The 17589-nt window shown below is 44.9% G+C and overlaps 2 protein-coding genes across 2 annotated transcripts in view; one reads left to right on the top strand and one right to left on the bottom strand.

Annotated features, from left to right (window-relative positions):
- Positions 1 to 6151: 6151 nt before the first annotated feature.
- The window catches only part of LOC309365142 (killer cell lectin-like receptor subfamily B member 1B allele A), a 57815-nt gene continuing 46377 nt past the window's right edge, over positions 6152 to 17589 (bottom strand). Inside the window, exon 5 of the mRNA XM_081903329.1 lies at positions 6152 to 7105. Within this exon, the coding sequence (XP_081759455.1) occupies positions 6926 to 7105 (180 nt within the window). The 3' untranslated portion in view covers positions 6152 to 6925. The remainder of the gene's footprint in view (positions 7106 to 17589) is intronic.
- LOC309359390 (C-type lectin domain family 2 member B-like) lies at positions 7336 to 16815 on the top strand (the record flags this gene model as incomplete). The annotated part of the gene is made up of 5 exons (XM_081892948.1): positions 7336 to 7457; positions 10897 to 10988; positions 13616 to 13800; positions 15170 to 15267; positions 16646 to 16815. 5 exons carry the CDS (start codon positions 7336 to 7338, stop codon positions 16770 to 16772), a joined length of 624 nt encoding a protein of 207 aa, XP_081749074.1. The 3' UTR covers positions 16773 to 16815.

The following is a 17589-nucleotide window of genomic DNA, read 5'->3' as shown; positions in this document are numbered from 1 at the left end:
CTGGCTCTATGATTCTCAGTCATGTCAAAAATCATATATCCTTTCGTCTGTCGAATACAGCTTTATTTCTGTACAGTGGTACCTCAGGTTACATACGCTTCAGGTTACAGATTCCACTAACCCAGAAATATTACCTCATATTAAGAACTTTGCTTCAGGATGAGAACAGAAATTGCGTGGCGGCAGATCATGCAGCATGGCTTGCCGATCAGAAGGTCGGCAGTTCAACTCCCTGCGACGGGGTGAGCTCCCGTTGCTCGGTCCCTGCTCCTGCCAACCTAGCAGTTCAGAAGCACCTCAAAGTGCAAGTAGATAAATAGGGACCGCTCCGGCGGGAAGGTAAACGGCGTTTCCGTGCGCTACTCTGGTTCACCGGAAACGGCTTAGTCATACCATAAATTACATATCAATGGAAAGATAACTTAATGAAGAATGTAATGCAACAAAGTTGGTTCAATTATCTGTATTCTATCAAAAGTTATAGCCAAATAACCAGAAAAAGGAGTGTTTATAGAGAGGCAATCAAGTGTCATCTTGTTTTGACAAAGATGGCTCATAACACCACTTTTTCTTTCTTTTTCTTTTTAGTAATACAGTACCATAAAATTATACATCAATGGAAAGATAACTGAACCATCAGACCTCGGAAATACACTTTTTCCAAAAGGTTTCCACAATTTTGGCCACTAGTGTAACTTCTGCCTGCTCAAGGCCATTCTAGAGTTAGGGGATAGGAGGGTCTAGGAGTGGGGGATTCCCATGTGTAGGATATCTGTGTGTGTGTTTTAAACAAATCAAGTGATTAAGTGCTGTGAAGGTGTGGTCGCTCTGTTCTAATACTTTCCCCTGCCAAATATTGGATGCATTGGATGGTGTAAAAGCAGCTCCACTGAACGCCGACTATTGGGCAGATCCTGCAACTATTCTAAAAAAAATGATGGCTACTGGCTATGGTGTAGTTTGCCAAGGCAATTGTTCCCCTACAAAAAACAACTCAGACATTGTATATACTGGGGTAGCCAACACGGTGCCCTTAAAACGACATGGACTACAGCACCCAATTGGTAGGGGTGACTGGAGTTGTCATTTTGGCTACCCTGTGTTGGCATGCACAGCAATTATCCCACTATCTTCCCTAGCACACTGGTGTTCCAGGCTCTTGTATGTTTCTTATTTCTCAGGTAATTTATTAAACTGGTTTTTTTTTTTTAAATAAAAAAATATTTCAACTGGCTTCCTCAAAACATTGCATGAGTCACAAAATTCAGCCACCAAAAATATCCCAGGACTCTTCAGTTCTCAAAAACAGCAGGATTTTGCTTCTCACCTGGTTTAAATGATGAGGTACCTTAAGCCAGTTTCCTCAGATCTGGTGGGGAGGCTTTTCTCTATCCCCCACCTTGGAATGGGTGAAACAGTCAATGTATGTTTCTCTTACTTTCCCATTTTTTCCAGTTTAGTTATCCACATTTCCGTCTCAATTTGTGATATTATTATTATTATTATTATTATTATTATTATTATTATTATTAGTGTCGTAGTTAAGAGTGCTAGACTCATAATCTGGTGAACCGGGTTCGATTCCCTGCTCCTCCACATGCAGCTGCTGGGTGACCTTGGGCCAGTCCCACTTCTCTGAAGTCTCTCAGCCTCACTCACCTCACAGAGTGTTTGTTGTGGGGCAGGAAGGGAAAGGAGAATGTTAGCCGCTTTGAGACTCCTTCAGGTAGTGATAAAGCGGGATATCAAGTCCAAACGCCGCCTCTTCTTCTTCCTCCTCTTCTTCTTCTTCTTCTTCTTCTTCTTCTTCTTCTTCTTCTTCTTCTTCTTCTTCTTCTTCTTCTTCTTCTTATTTTATAAACTCCTCATGGAAATGCATCAGCATTGTAGTGGGAATGTCTCATAATATATGCATTTGAATGCAAATTTCCCCTAATGTATACATTTTTGTAAGGCAAATGTAGCAGACAGAAAGGGTGGGATGCAAATGAGCAGAATCCACTCCTGGTGCCTGTTCAATGTGGGCTGGCTTGCCTACTTTCTTGCAGGCCGCAGGAAACTGAGCAGACTCACCTACGTAAATGCTCAGCTATGCTAAAGGCATCCACACTTCTCCTTTTTACTTTCATGACATCATGTATGGCCCTCATATTCAGCAGCAAGGATTTTGTAATGTCATTGCAAAATGGCTGTGTGCTTTTGAAAGAGGGGTGGGAAGCTGAATACTTGTGAGGGAAGGAACTAATGCGTGGGAAACAAAGGCTGGTGCTGTACACATACATACAAACACACACACACACACACACACACACACACACACACACTGTCATGTAATTCTACTCAATATTGATCCAGAGCAGAACTCGGACGTATAGTTAGCAGAGTAAAAACTTAAACACGTTGCAGAATTCCCAAAAAGTAGACCAGAGGCAATTAATATTTCATCCAGCAGAGCTTTCCTGAAGGCAAATGAGCATAATGGTCACATTCAGGATTGGCACAGCCCATAAGTCTAGTTGCAACAGACTTAACTTAAACTTACAATAACTTATAATAAGTCTAAACCTTAACACTATAGTACAGAACACCACACCAGAAGGAAGAGAGATGGAAAGAGGAAATAAAACCCAGGCTCCTTCTGGCCTGACTTTGATAGTCAGCATGACCTTGACAGAAGAGATAACAAAACCAGTTTAAGCCAGCTGTACTCAGCTTCTCTGAAGGAATAACCCAAACACCATGAGCCAGTGTGGTGTAGTGGTTAAGAGCGGTAGACTCATAATCTGGTGAGCCGGGTTCGCATCTCCGCTCCTCCACAGGCAGCTGTATGGTGACCTTGGGCCGGTCACACTTCTCTGAAGTCTCTCAGCCTCACTCACCTCACAGAGTATTTGTTGTGGGGGAGAAAGGGAAAGGAGAATGTTGGCCGCTTTGAGACTCCTTCGGGTAGTGATAAAGCGGGATATCAAATCCAAACTTTTCTTCTTTTGCTTGTTTCTTTCACAGAGAAGCTTCCAAAACCCTCTTGAATCAATTAGAATAGGAAAGATCTCTACGCATCAAATCAATACTTTCTGTACTAAGAAATGTAAACTGATACAAACACACAAACGTCATCTGTGGATTTATTTATTTTTTTACAACAAACACTGCATGGAACTAGATGTTTCATCAGATGAGAGGCTGCCACAGAAACTAAATGCACTGCCTCTGGTTCCCGGCTCTTTTCTGTTGCACGCCTCTTTCTGTTTTTGGAGGCAGGCATGTAACAGCCATTAAAGGGCAAGGTGGGAAGCAAGGAAGGAAGGACTTTGTCTTGCAGCAGGATCCACAGGGGCAGCAGATTCTTGCGTAGATCTTTATTCCCTCTCTTGTTCCTGATCAGATGCACCGACTCGGGAAAGAGATTGGGGGAAGGGGGCTGACGTCACTTGACGACATCACACCTGGGTGCCTTGCGCAATGTTGCGACATTGTGCATGACACCCGGATGTCATACATGTGGGAATGTTCAGGGAGGCAGGAGAGGATATCTTGTTTAATTATATCCTTCCCAACTTGTGTTAACAAGTTCTATGATTTAGCAGAGTAACATTCCCCTTTTAAACTTACACATCAGATAACGTCTTTGCCAAGCTTGCATAAGCCTCTAAAATACGGTAAGTTTCCTGGTAATTCCCCTTTATTCCCTCTTAAAAGAACAGACACGACACAGACTTGTATAAAAGTATATGTTATGTACTGGGTTGAATAGGATCCAAAAGGCAGCAGTCTGATTGGTCCTAGAACAATAGGATCCAAAATGCAGCAATCTGATTGGTCCCAGAACAATAGGATTCAGAATGCAGCAGTCTGATTGGTCCTAGAACAATGCAGCAGTATGATTGGTCTGCAGGAGCCACCCAATCCAGCTCCAGATGGAAGTGAATGCACAACCTGATTGGCCTACAGGAGAATTCCGGAATTAGCCAATCATGTGCAGCCCATTGTGTAAATAATGTATATAAAGCAGATACTTTGAGGGGACTTTCATTCCCTCCTCACCACTGTGTGCTGAATAAAGAGCATGAAATCCACTCTTGACTCTGAGTATATTTCAGTATATAAAATAGTTTACTCACATTCTGTTCACAGAAGGTTCCCAGAAGGCACGCTTAGGTTACAAAATATATACACGTGGAGTCTATCCCATAAGGGGATAGTTCCTTTGTCCTCTCTGGCTGGAAGCCAAGAGAGCATCTCAGGCTAAGATGTTGCTTCTTTGAGAAATGGAGTCAGAGAGAGACATGGCTGCCTCCCTGTGCTATTTTGTTACCTCCACAGGTGAGGTCACGCCCACCTCTGGTCACATGTAAAGGAAGTTTGTCCCAGCCCAGGAGGAAACAGGAAGTTCTGACTGGCTGGTCCAGATATCCCCTTTTTATGTCCGCTCTAGGAATGTTGTACTTGACTGCTCTGTGTTTCACACCCCACAATATTCAGGGCTTGGACATAACACCACCAGGCGTGAGTGTCACAAGGCAGCTCAACTTCTCTGTCTCCTTTTCCTCCTCCTTCTGCCACCACCATGGGCCAGGGGTTCCTTCCCCACAAGAGGAGGAGGTGCCACCGCGTTCCTGGCTCATGCAACCCCCAAACATCACACGCGACAGTGTTGCATCTGGTTGTTGTGCACGACAGTGTCACATCCAGGCATCATGGACAATGTCATGACATCATGCGTGATGCCTGGGCAAACATTGAGGGGGCCCAGTGTCCCACTAAGAAATATTGTGGAGATGCCACATGAGCGAGATGAATAAACGCCCAGCAATAAAAGATAATGGGAGAGGATTTAGCCCAGCAAATTATTTGTCAAAATTACAAATACCCAAATACAGACGGTCATTTACCCTCGCTAGATTGAACGTGCTGCCATCTGCCTTATTGCAGGGCAGATTCGAGGGTAAACCATACGTGGAACGAGTCTGCCCCTGCAGCTCGATGGAGGTAGAAACTGTCTCTTATGTCTTGTTATGCGGCCGTTTCTACAGGGATATACACTCGGTATTTATTACTCCTGTTATACAAAAATCTCCAAATGGGTCCGAACTTCAATGTCTAAAACTCCTGGTAGAGGACAAGGATCTAGAGATCACGCCAAGGGTGGCCAAATTCTGTGTGACTGCCATAAAACGTAGGGGAAAAGCTGTACTACCAAAATGATTAAGGTTTTAAATTATAATTTTAGTTTATATTTTAGTGATCAAGATTTAATATATATTTTTAACTGCCGCTGTATCTGAATTGTCTCTGTTATATCCAATTACAATTCAATGTATTCCTGTTGTGTTTTGTGATTTTCCTGATATTGTAAGTGAGCCGGAACTGGCCTGTGACCGCAATAATAAAATTCAATTCAATATTGCAGAGGGGTTCAGTCCCTAGGAATCAGCACCCTTGTTCCTGAAGTAGTTACTCCTTGGTGACGAGGGGTGCACCAGTTTCTAGTTCACCACAGGTGCCAAAATGTCTTGGGCCTGCCCTGCAACAAATAAACAATTCTTATTTCTTTTCTCCTTTTTCTCTTTTTCCTCCTTTTTCTCTTTTTCTTTCTTTTTTCTTTTTTTTTAAATAATTTTTATTAAGGATTTTACATTACAAAAACTGAAAAAAGAAAAAAGAAAAAATATCAAACAAAAATTGTTAAAAACAATCAATCTTTCCATCTCCTTATTTTTCATTTACTTGTTTCTCGGACCTCCTCATACCACCCTTTTTTTGTATTCCAAATCAAATTATTAATTCAACAATTTCTTTTTCTCTTTTTACTACCCGGATCTTATTCTTAAATTATTACAATCTTAGATTTTTACTTATATAAACCCATTTTTTCATATTCTTTTAACCCATCACAGCTAGAAACCACTTGGTTCCAATCCAACATTATTCTAAAATTCCTTAATTTTACAATATCTCTGTAAATAGTCTTTAAATTTCTTCCAGTCTTCCTCCACTGACTCTTCTCCCTGGTTCTCTTTTTCTTTCTTAAAGTGGATGGGAGTGTGTCTAATGCAACATATTTTTGTTTTGGTTATAGCAGGCAGGAAATACATCTCTAGATTGTGTATGCTTGACAATGCATGGTAGCAGATCAGAGGCACAACAAGGGCGTGTTCAACAATACGCTTCCTTCCCCTCTGTCTGAGAGTGCAAAGAACATGCTGCAGCTACTGCTGCCACTGTAGCAGAGGCAGAGGCCAAGGCATTCATTGGAGGCCGAATCTGATGCATCCTCAGTAGTCCCCTCCCTGGCCCCCAACCCGTGGATCCTTCCACCTCAAGCCTCATGCTCCCATCAGTCCCAGCCAGCACCATGGTCAGCAATGAGGGGAGCTGGAGTCATAGAATCATAGAAGCATCGCATTATAGAGTTGGAAGGGACCCCAAGGGTCATCTAGTCCAACCCCCTGCAAGGAAGGAATCTTTTGCCCAAGTGGGGCGCAAACCCCAAGATTAAGTGTCTCGTGCTCTACTGGGTGTGCTATCCCAGGACCACTGGTTCCCCACCTCCCTCTGTAAAGGGCAGTGTACACTCATGCAAACAGGACAGACAGATAGACAAGTCCTGCAATCCCACACCCATTAAAGCCTTGTCTGTCGCTTTTACAAAATAATAATAATCAAAAAATTGTAGAATTGGAAGGGATCCTGAGGATCATCTAGTCCAACCCCCTGCAATGAAGGACTATGCAGCTGCCCCGTACGGGAATCCACCCTGGAGCCTCGGCGGTATTAGCACCATGCTCTAACCAAATGAGTAATAATAATAATAACAGCAGCAACAACAACAACCCATCTGATTGGCTTGCCCCAACCAGTCTTCCAACAAATTTAAACACAGGAAAACATCACACATTTTAAACATCCCTCTACAGGGCTGCCTTCAGATACCTTCTAAAACTATATTTCCTTGGCATCTAATGGAAGGACCTTGCACTTCTACCGAGAAGGCCCTCTGCGTGGTGTTTGAAGAGCACACAAAATAAGATGCAAAGGGGAGGGACGCCTTGTCTTGCATGAGGGCTGAAGCAGAGTTGCGGCTGGGGCACTTCTGAGAACTTGCCTGAAAGAGGGGGGGAGAGGGGGGGAGGGAGGGAGAGGGGAGGGGCTACTGAGTTTCCTCTCCGAGCGGAGAGGAGAAGCCGAGGCTTGACTTCCCGAGCGACTGCTTATCTTTCGCGTTGAGGCTGAGAACTTGGCAGCGCCTCGCAAGACGGGAGCAGCGGGAAACTATGCGCCAGGTTCTTCCCAGAGCCTTGCAGCTGGCAAAGATCCCGGAAAAAGCTGGTCAGGATGGAAAGGGAAGGGGGGGAGGTCGAAGGACCATTCATCCCACCCCCCAGCTCCAGTGAAGAGAGAAGTGAGGGGAATGTAGCCAGTCGTCTTCGCAACGAGACTGGAACGAATAGATGGAGGTAGGTCGTGGGAAGCTTTTGTGAATCCACAGGGGCTAACATAAAGAGCAGGTGTCTAGGTGTGGTTCATGGGCATAGCAAAGTGGGGAGGCTGGGAGGGACAGCTGTCCCCGCAATCAATAAAAATATATAAAAACACATAGCTAACTGAGGTTCTCCCCCCCCCCCCAACTAAAGACCTAACGCGCCCCAACAAAAATCTTGGCTACGCCCAAGTGGTGGTTGGAATTGGCACCGATTGTGGGTTTAGGAACGAGAAGACCACAGAAGAAAGGATGCTAAGGGATTGATTGGGGAAAGGGAAGCTGGAGGAAGCGAGAAGGAGACAGAGGCAAGGCTAGAGAGAGAAGCAAAAAGGACAGGAGACAAATGTAGGAGGAGAAATAAATAAGGAAGGAAGGTTCTCTTGTGGAGCACTGGGGCTAGATCTCCCGGCACATGTGAATTGCACTGTGGGTTCAACCACAGAGCCTAGGGCTTGCCGATCAGAAGGTCAACGGTTCGAATCCCCACCATGGGGTGAGCTCCCGTTGCTCGGTCCCTGCTCCTGCCAACCTAGCAGTTCAAAAGCACCTTTAGGTGCAAGTAGATAAATAGGTACCGCTTTATAGCAGGAAGGTTAATGGCGTTTCCGTGTGCTGCACTGGTGCTGGCTCGCCAGAGCAGCGATGTCACGCTGGCCACGTGACCCAGAAGTGTCTGCAGACAGCGCTGGCCCCCGGCCTCTTAAGTGAGATGGGCGCACAACCCTAGAGTCGGACACGACTGGCCCGTATGGGCAGGGGTACCTTTACCTTTACCGTTATGTCTCCACTATAACCCTCGCTGCAGCAGGCACCATTTTACGATCTCATTTATTTGTAAAATAGGCCTTATGGGCAGGACCTGACAAGAAGGAAGTGGAGAAGGTTAGGGTAGAGAAAGGTGGTGGAGAGTTTTAAAGGTAGGGGTGAAAAGTTTGCTATGGGTGCTGAAAGATGTGAAACGACAGCACAAAGATATGAGGAGAGTTTGGCTTGGCAACGGGGTGGCAAAAATTATGTGGATTATACAGTGGTACCTCGGGTTACAGACGCTTCAGGTTACAGACTGTGCTAACCCAGAAATAGTACCTCGGGTTAAGAACTTTGCTTCAGTGTGAGAACAGAAATCGTGCTTTGGCAGCGTGGCGGCAGCAGGAGGCCCCATTAGCTAAAGTAGTGCCTCAGGTTAAGAACAGTTTCAGGTTAAGAACGGACCTCCGGAACAAATTAAGTTCTTAACCCGAGGTACCACTGTATTCAGGTAGGTAGCCATGTTGGTCTGATTCAGTAGAAATAATAATAAAAAAATGTCCAGTAGCACCTTAGAGACCAACTAACATAGGCGCCGACGCCATGGGGCCTGAGGGGGCCCGAGCCCCCTCAAAAATTCGTTTGGGGGGGCTCTGCCCCCCCAATAATTTAAGAAAATTATTAGTTATATTATGCTTTGTAAAATCACAAAATTATGTTGGTATTTTTTATTTTCCTTGTTTGACGATAGTTACCTTTTAAAATACATACAATAATGAGTTAAAACAAAGCCACTCCCGATCTAGAGAGGGGGTGGGGTTGCGGGCTCTCGACCTATCAACAATCTCACGGGGCTGGCGTCAGCCCCGTGAGGAGCGGGGATTCCCCCTCGGTCATTAATATTCACCGCCCACGGCGGCAGCCAATTGGCTGCCGTAAAGGGCGGGCCCTCACAGGTTCACTTAAGGTCGGGGCAGCCCGGGGCTCGCCCCTTTCGTTCCCCCAGCAGCAGCGGTTTGGAGGTCTTGGGCCCCCCCAATATTTTTTATAAGTCGCTACGGGCCCCCGCCTCCCCAATATTTTTTATAAGTCGGCACCCCTGCCAACTAAGTTTGTTCTTGGTATGAGCTGAAGAAGTGTGCATGCACACAAAAGCATGTGGCATATGGTCTAAACCACAGAGCCTAGGGCTTGCCAATCAGAAGGTCGGCAGTTCAAATCCCCACAACGGGGTGAGCTCCCGTTGCTCAGTCCCTGCTCCTGCCAACCTAGCAGTTTGAAAGCACGTCAAAGTGCAAGTAGATAAATAGGTACCACTCTGGCGGGAAGGTAAACGGTGTTTCCGTGTGCTGCTCTGGTTCTCCAGAAGCAGCTTAGTCATGCTGGCCACATGACCTGGAAGCTGTACGCTGGCTCCCTTGGCCAATAAAGCAAGATGAGCACTGCAAACCCAGAGTCGTCTGCAACTGGATCTAATGGTCAGAGGTCCCTTTACCTTTAAGGTGCTACTGGACAGTTTTTTTATTTTATTTTTATTTCTAGTGGATTATATTGGCATTGCTGAATTGCTGCTTACATCACTGAAGGCAAACATAGAGGTGTGGCATCAGAGCAAGAGACCCCCGTGCTTGCTTTGGTGCTCCCCAAATCTGTGCTCTGCTGAAGATGAGTTGACTCTAGGCTCTCATTTAAGGGGAAATCCTTTCAGAAAGCCCAGTAAGCACCGAGCAATTGGTCCTGCCTGAGCTGCTTACTGCTTAGAGCAGAGTTTTCCAAACTGTGTGTTTTATGGGATCTCACAGAGTCACGCCCATCTACCTAGTCACATGCAGGGAGAGGATGCTCCAGACCAGGTGTGACAGGAGGTCCTCCTGGCTGGAGTAACATCCTCCTGTGTGTCCACTCTGGGCAAATAGGAATACTTGACTGCTTATGTTACATCCCACATCCAGTTCCTAGTAAAACTGTGTTGCGAAATGATGCATTTCTAAAAAGTGTGTCACCAGCACGAAAAGTTTGGAAAGCTCTGGCTTAGACTATTCTGCAGGAGGGCATGGAGGCCGCAACCTTGAGGAGAGTCCTCCTGCTTTGTGGTGAGGATATTATACTGCAACATTTTGTTGCTGGTCCCACCAGTTCAATATTTGACTATTTTAAGCTGTCATACAGAACTGCCTTTGAGTTGTAGCTGTTGAATGGTTTCTTTAAATGTAAAGGTTCATCATTGTTCCACTCGATGTGTATGTCTTTAAGGGGCCAGAGCAAGGGCCAGAGCAAGATAACGAGACCCAGCTTTGCAGCTGTGGAGCATAGCAGGTGCTGCTGAGTTGTATTTGATTAAGGTGTGTCAGCATCTGGGTGTAGTATATAAGGAGCAGCACCTAGCTTTCCCATTTCCCTGGGGGTTGGGTTGGTGGTTGGGTCTGGTTTGTTGTTAATGTATTTAGTGTATAAGGAGTTTTTGTAATTAAAACCTTGTTTAAGTTATTTTTGAGTCCCTTTTTAATGCATGGTCTCCCCAGCAAGCTCTCTGCAGCACTACCATACTACAAATAGCCAACAGTAGCATCCCACAAAGCTGTTAAACATAGAGTTCTCCAAAGCTCTGTTAGATCAGTCTCATGAGCGCTTATGGATATATGTTTTATTTGTTCCCTACCACACAGGCAATGTTCACGGCTAAAGTCTTCCATTGTTCTCAGTGTTGTCTTCTTTATCATCATCATCATCATCATCATCATCATTCCCCTTGCAGTAGGTAAGTTGCAGAAACTTGGATGCTACTTTCCTTGTAGTTTCTCTTCAGCCACCTGGGATAGCTCAGTCAGTAGAACATGAAGCTCAAGGTTGTGAGTTCATGACCCGTGTTGGGCAAAAGTTTTCATCTTCAGCACTAAAGGGATTACAGTGGTACCTCAGGTTAAGTACTCAATTGGTTCCGGAAGTCCGTTCTTAACCTGAAGCGTTCTTAACCTGAAGCAGACTTTCCCATTGAAAGTAATGGAAAGTGGATTGATCCGTTCCAGATGATGAAAAACACCCCCTAAAACAGCAATTTAACACGAATTTTACTGTTTCATGAGACCATTGATCCATAAAATGAAGGCAATAATCAATGTACTGTACTATAAAATAAATAAGACAGTATTTTATATTTTAAAAAAGAACATTTATTTCTTTTATTACGTGCACTCATTGTTTGGATGGGGGCTCAGGGTCGTCTTCCACAATCACAATTGGCTTGGCTCCCGGCATTCGCGGAGGCCTCAGAGAGCTCCTGCGGCTGGAGCCCTGTCACGGAGCCTCTGCAGGCCCTGCAGGCACCACGGATGTTGAGGCTTGGCTCCTGGCATTTGCAGAGCCTCTCTAGGCACCACTGATGTCGGGGCTTGGTTCCTGGCATTCATGGAGGCCTCAGAGAGCTCCATAGTCCCCGTGGACGTCTGGGTTTGCCTCCAGGCAGCAGCAAGGCCTCCAAGACCTCGGACAACTTTTGAATGAAGAAATATTGGGAAGGTATTTATAATGAGTTAAAAAAAATATTTAAATATACATTCACTAAAAGACCGGAGGCCTTCCTATTGGGTATAATCGGGGACGAAATTAAAAAAGAAGATAAAACATTATTTCAATATGCCACAGCTGCTGCCAGATTATTAATTGCCCAAAATTGGAAAAGCCAAAGTATCCCAGAAATTAGAGATTGGCAAACAAAGTTATTTGAATTTGTACAACTTGCAAAAATGACACAAAAAATTAGAAACCAAAAAAATACAAAGTTTACGAATGACTGGAAAAAATTCATGACCTACATTGAAGAGAACTACAAGAACATAAAAACCACAGCAGGACCGATTTAGATCTTATGATGTGTAAGTCTATTATAATTATTAACTGCAAGAGAAATAAATTATTTAATGTAAAAAGCCTGAAACCAGTAGGGATGGAAGTCAATAGGTGTACAAAGGAAGGAATAAGGTATCTAAAGATATAAAGAGACAATTGAAAAAGCAAAGAAGTGTAAAAGGAAATGGTCGTTATGTTTAGAAATTTATTCTATTTTATTGTGATGTAATGGTTGTAACTGTTTTTCTTTTCGTGTTTTTTGTTTTTCGTGCTGTTATTGTTTTTCTTTTTGATCACTTAAGCAAAAATTAATAAAAAGAATTTTTTTTTAAAAAAAGACCTCGGACAACTTACTTCTGGGTTACAATCGTTCATAACCCGAAAAAACGTAAGTTGATGCGTTCGTAACCCGAGGTACCACTGTATAAGAGTTCCAGCAGAATTTGCTTTAGATTGGCAAATACTATGGGACAGGAGAACGTCATATGTACAGCACCCCAAAAAGGCACCTACATCCAGCACTGAATGCCTGTTATCACAGTGTGTACACAAAGGGAACTTTTCCATAATTCCCAATTTTTCTTCCCTTCGTCTTGGAAATTGAGATTACCAAGCTCTCAGTTCTCCTGCTCCCCTTTGTCTCCCAGCAAAGGGGCAAATTCCTGAGCTGTATCCTCCTCAGCCTGCATGAGTGTTCCCTGCAGGGCCAGCCCTATCATGAGGCAGAGTGAAGCAGCTGCCTCGGGTAGGAGATGGGTGGGAGAAAGTAATGGTGAGCTGTTGGAGAAGAGAGCTCTCTGTGCTGCTATTATCTGCCCTGCGGCCCCATAGCTCCTGCCCTCAGATGTGGTGGAGGACATTGTCTAGTTACAAGTGTAAGATTCAAGTGCCTATCTGTGCATGGAATTGAAAGTGAATGCTTTCTTGTCTTTCACTTTAAACAGCAAGTTATTAGGGCCAACTCCTGGCTTCCGGAGAGGCTTCCTGTAGGTGTGGTTGTCATCCTGCCCTTGGCAACAAAACGTTCTTTAGAGACTGTGTGCCTCACTTTTGTTACTTTCAGCTAATCTTCCAAGATGGCTGGCGGATGCAGTGTATTGTAGATGTATAGTAAAAAGGGATACAGTGGTACCTTGGGTTAAGTACTTAATTCGTTCTGGAGGTCTGTTCTTAACCTGAAACTGTTCTTAACCTGAAGCACCACTTTAGCTAATGGGGCCTCCTGCTGCTGCCCGATTTCTGTTCTTATCCTGAAGCAAAGCTCTTAACCTGAAGCACTATTTCTGGGTTAGTGGAGTCTGTAACCTGAAGCGTATGTAACCCGAGGTACCACTGTACATATGTGCTTAAGATATACAGGTATGTGACTTGTGTTTTGCACTTGGGAATTGCAAAAGAATACAAAAAAGTTATGTTTTAAGGAGTTGTGGGGTAGATAGCTAGGCCCTACTCTGTTTCAGCCGAACGATCCCAATTTCTGTCTGTGCTTCTCGGCGACAGCTGAATCTGGTATCACTGAATTCTCTGTACCTATTTTAGTTCTTTCTAACAGAACAGAGCAACCAAGTTACAACCCTGTTTTTGCTGAATATTGCCCATACAACTGGACTGGCTTTAGAAACAAATGCTACTACTTTTCGGAAGAAGAAGGGGATTGGAACTCCAGCTACATGTTTTGCTTCTCAAACAATGCGTCTCTTGCTAGGATTGAAGAGAATGAAAAGGTGAGGTGTGGAAACATTGTCTGTCTGTCCCAGTATGTTTCTGAACACAATTCAAAGTGTTGATGTTGACCTTTAAAGCCCTAAACGACCTCGGTCCAGTATACCTGAAGGAGCGTCTCCACCTCCATCGTTCTACCGGACACTGAGGTCCAACGCCGAGGGCCTTCTGGTGGTTCCCTCGCTGTGAGAAGCCAAGTTACAGGGAAGCAGGCAGAGGGCCTTCTTGGTAGTGGCGCCCGCCCTGTGGAACGCCCTCCCACCAGATGTCAAAGAGAACAACAACTACCAGACTTTTAGAAGACATCTGAAGGCAGCCCTGTTTAGGGAAGCTTTTAATGTTTAATAGGTTATTGTATTTTCAAAGCCATGGTTTGTTCGAGAAACCACAAGTTAACCATGAGTTGTCCTATGGGTGGTCAAAGAAACCATGGTTTGGCTCATTTCCCAACTGCTTTTTCCATCCAACACTCACTGTTAATTAAACAAATGCAGGAAGTAGAATGAGGATGTTAAAATGATGAAAAAACAATAATTATGTTTAAAAATGTTAGCGAATAGTTCTTTTAAATATGTTTTTAAATTTTTGTGTGTTATATTTGTTATAAACTTGGAAAACTAATTGAAAATTGAAAAAAAAGTTAGAGAATACGAACAACTAATAAGCAGGATAAGATAATGTGTCAAAAAAACAGAATGGGAAGCTGGGGGAAGTCGTGGGGGGAGGGGGAAATTGGGGAACAATATTTTTGTTATATATTGTAATGGTTATATGGGGTGGCTCGTGCGCAAGTTGCCGCCACTCCTGGCTAGGTAGCCTGGTTAAACCTTTCCTGGCTGGACAGCCCTTCACTTCGTGGCTGTCTCAGTCGCTAGCAGAATCCGTCAGTGGGCGTTTCTTGAACTTATTCCAGCAAAGAAGTTCTTTGACGCCAAGTCTATGCCTACTTTCCCTGCGCGGAAGTCTTCTGCGCGGGGTGGGTGTGGTTAGCAGAGGACCTGTGCTCTCCCCGCTGATCTCCGGCGAAGAGTCCTGGAGCCCTCTCTCCGATTCCCCCATCTGCCCCCCTTTATCCCTGGTGTTACGCTGATTTCCTTCCCCAGTCGATGAGTTCCCTCTCCCTGCTTGGCCCTTCTCCGGCATCGCTTGGGAGCCTTGCCTCCACTTCTGGCTCCGATGTCAGTTCCCTGACATATATTATATGATATTATATGATATAAAAATTATTTATATAAAAAAAGAACTCCATCCAACAAGTTGCTCTTTCTTTTTTAAAAAAGAAACTGATAAACATTTTGGATTTGTGTAATATTTTTAGTTGCACTGTGAACATGGCAGTTCAAGGCTCTGATACCTTCTGGTCTTTTAAAGGCTTATTGTAAACGTCATGACATGAAGAGGAGCTACTGGATTGGCATCCAACCAGGGATGGGAGAGACCCGGAAATGGCTAAATGGAGACACTGCGACGTGAGTCCTTTCCATAAAAACTGATAATCAAAAATGAAATGTTTCCCAAGACAGCTCCATATATAATTGTTAACGAAGGGCTTCTTCCCTAAGGAACATAATTTTGAACAAAATCACAACTCCCCTGAAATGGGAGTTTAGAATGCAATTTATTTGAAATCCTGCAGGTGATGTGCTTCAGATCACAGCAGGTGCTACAATAACTATGTTCTACTTTCACTGTTGGGACACGGGTGGCGCTGCGGGTTAAACCACAGAGCCTAGGGCTTGTCAATCAGAAGGTCTGTGGTTCAAATCCCCGCGACAGGGTGAGCTCCCGATGCTCGGTCCCTGCTCCTGCCAACCTAGTAGTTCAAAAGCACGTCAAAGTGCAAGTAGATAAATAGGTACCACTCCGGCAGGAAGGTAAATGGCGCTGCTCCGGTTCGCCAGAAGCGGCTTAGTCATGTTGGCCACATGACCCAGAAGCTGTACCCCGGCTCCCTTGGCCAATAAAGCGAGATGAGTGCCACAACCCCAGAGTCGGCCATGACTGGACCTAATGGTCAGGGGTCCATTTACCTTTACTTTCACTGTCAGAGGCAACCAGTTGAGGGGAATTGCAAGTGGGCAGAGTGGTGCTGCACTCAGGTCTGGCTTGCAGGCTTCCCACTGTGAGAACAGGACGTTGGACTAGGTGGGCCATTGACCTGACCCAAGGGTAGGCAACCTAAGGCCCTAGGGCAGGATGCGGCCCAATCGCCTTCTCAACCCGGCCCACAAACGGTCCAGGAATCAGCGTGTTTTTACATGGGTAGAATGTGTCCTTTTATTTAAAATGCATCTCTGGGTTATTTGTGAGGCCTGCCTGGTGTTTTTACATGAGTAGAATGTGTGCTTTTATTTAAAATGCATCTCTGAGTTATTTATGGGGCATAGGAATTTGTTCATTTTCCCCCTTCAAAATACAGTCCGGCCCACTACATGCTCTGAGGGACAGTGGACTGACCCATGGCTGAAAAAGTTTGCTGACCCCTGACCTGGACTGTATTTCGTAGAGTTAAGTTTTTATCTCTATCTTCAGTACATTTTATTTTGTGGCTGTGGCTGATGCAAATAAAGATACTTCTGATTCCGATTCTTTTTACAAGTCTCACAAAGCAGTGCCGGGCTTGCGGGGTGCTGCAAGTACACCCCTCAAAGCAGGGCAGGATCAGCCAGCCAAGCTCCTCACTTTACGGCCAGGCAGGTGCCAGCAGGGAACACTCTGCCACTGCGCTATTCACATGTGTTCCAGGTGCCAAGTGAATTGAGCTGCATTATCCTAACTTGTCAGTACGAATTTATTGTTGTAGGGGAGACATTTGACCCTTGCCTGACTCTATATTTTGTGCTGCAGGATGAAAGTCATTGGAGAAGGAAAATGTGCCTATTGGAAAGCGCAAGATGGCAACGCCACAGCCTCAAGGTGCACCTCAGGACATCAGTGGATTTGCAGCAAATCTAAAAGTCACGATGAAATATGAATGAAAAACGTGTTAAAGCTAATAAACGTAGTTTCTTCCTCCATAGTGTTGCGCTATGGCTACCATCATCCCTGTCCATGCTGGCTGTGGTTAATGGGTGCTTACATCTTGTTCGCCACCCACCCCTGTGTTATACAGAGGTACCTCTGGTTATGAACTTAATTCATTCCGGAGGTCCGTTCTTAACCTGAAACCGTTCTTAACCTGAGGTACCACTTTAGCTAATGGGGCCTCCCGCTGCCGCCACTGGTGAGCGATTTTTGTTCTCATCCTGGGGCAAAGTTCTTAACCCGAGGTACTACTTCCAGTTTAGTGGAATCTGTAACCCGAAGTGTTTGTAATCTGAGGTGTTTTTAACCCGAAGTACCACTGTATAGGGATGCCATACGACCCAATTTCCTCCGAAAATGGCATCCTGGATAATTTTTCGAAAAGTGGGCAAATGTCCTGGGAAACTGGCAATGGGGTTTAAATTGTGCCAGAAATGCTTTAGAAAGTTCCAAAAGTGGAAAATAACCCCCACGCCACACTGGTTCCCATAGCTAGAGTCTGCAAAAGCAGAGGGACACATGACTCTCAATAAAGGACCAAGCTCATTACTAACACATACACACAGCCACACGCACCCGGAACCCCACACAGTATTTCCCCACACAAAGAGGCAAGTCTGTCGTCAGACGGGGGGGGGGGGGATGGACCTCTGTGACCTTCCAGATGCAGTTCGACTCCAACTCCCAGCAGCCCTTGTCAGCATAGCTGTCAACGTTTCCCTTTTTTTAAGGGAAATTCCCTTATTCCGAATAGAATTCCTCGCAAG

Source organism: Podarcis melisellensis, assembly GCF_964234715.1.
Source record: "Podarcis melisellensis genome assembly, chromosome: 2".
Taxonomy (NCBI): domain Eukaryota; kingdom Metazoa; phylum Chordata; class Lepidosauria; order Squamata; family Lacertidae; genus Podarcis; species Podarcis melisellensis.
Note: the sequence above shows the minus strand (reverse complement) of the source record. Positions and strands in the feature narration are given on the sequence as shown.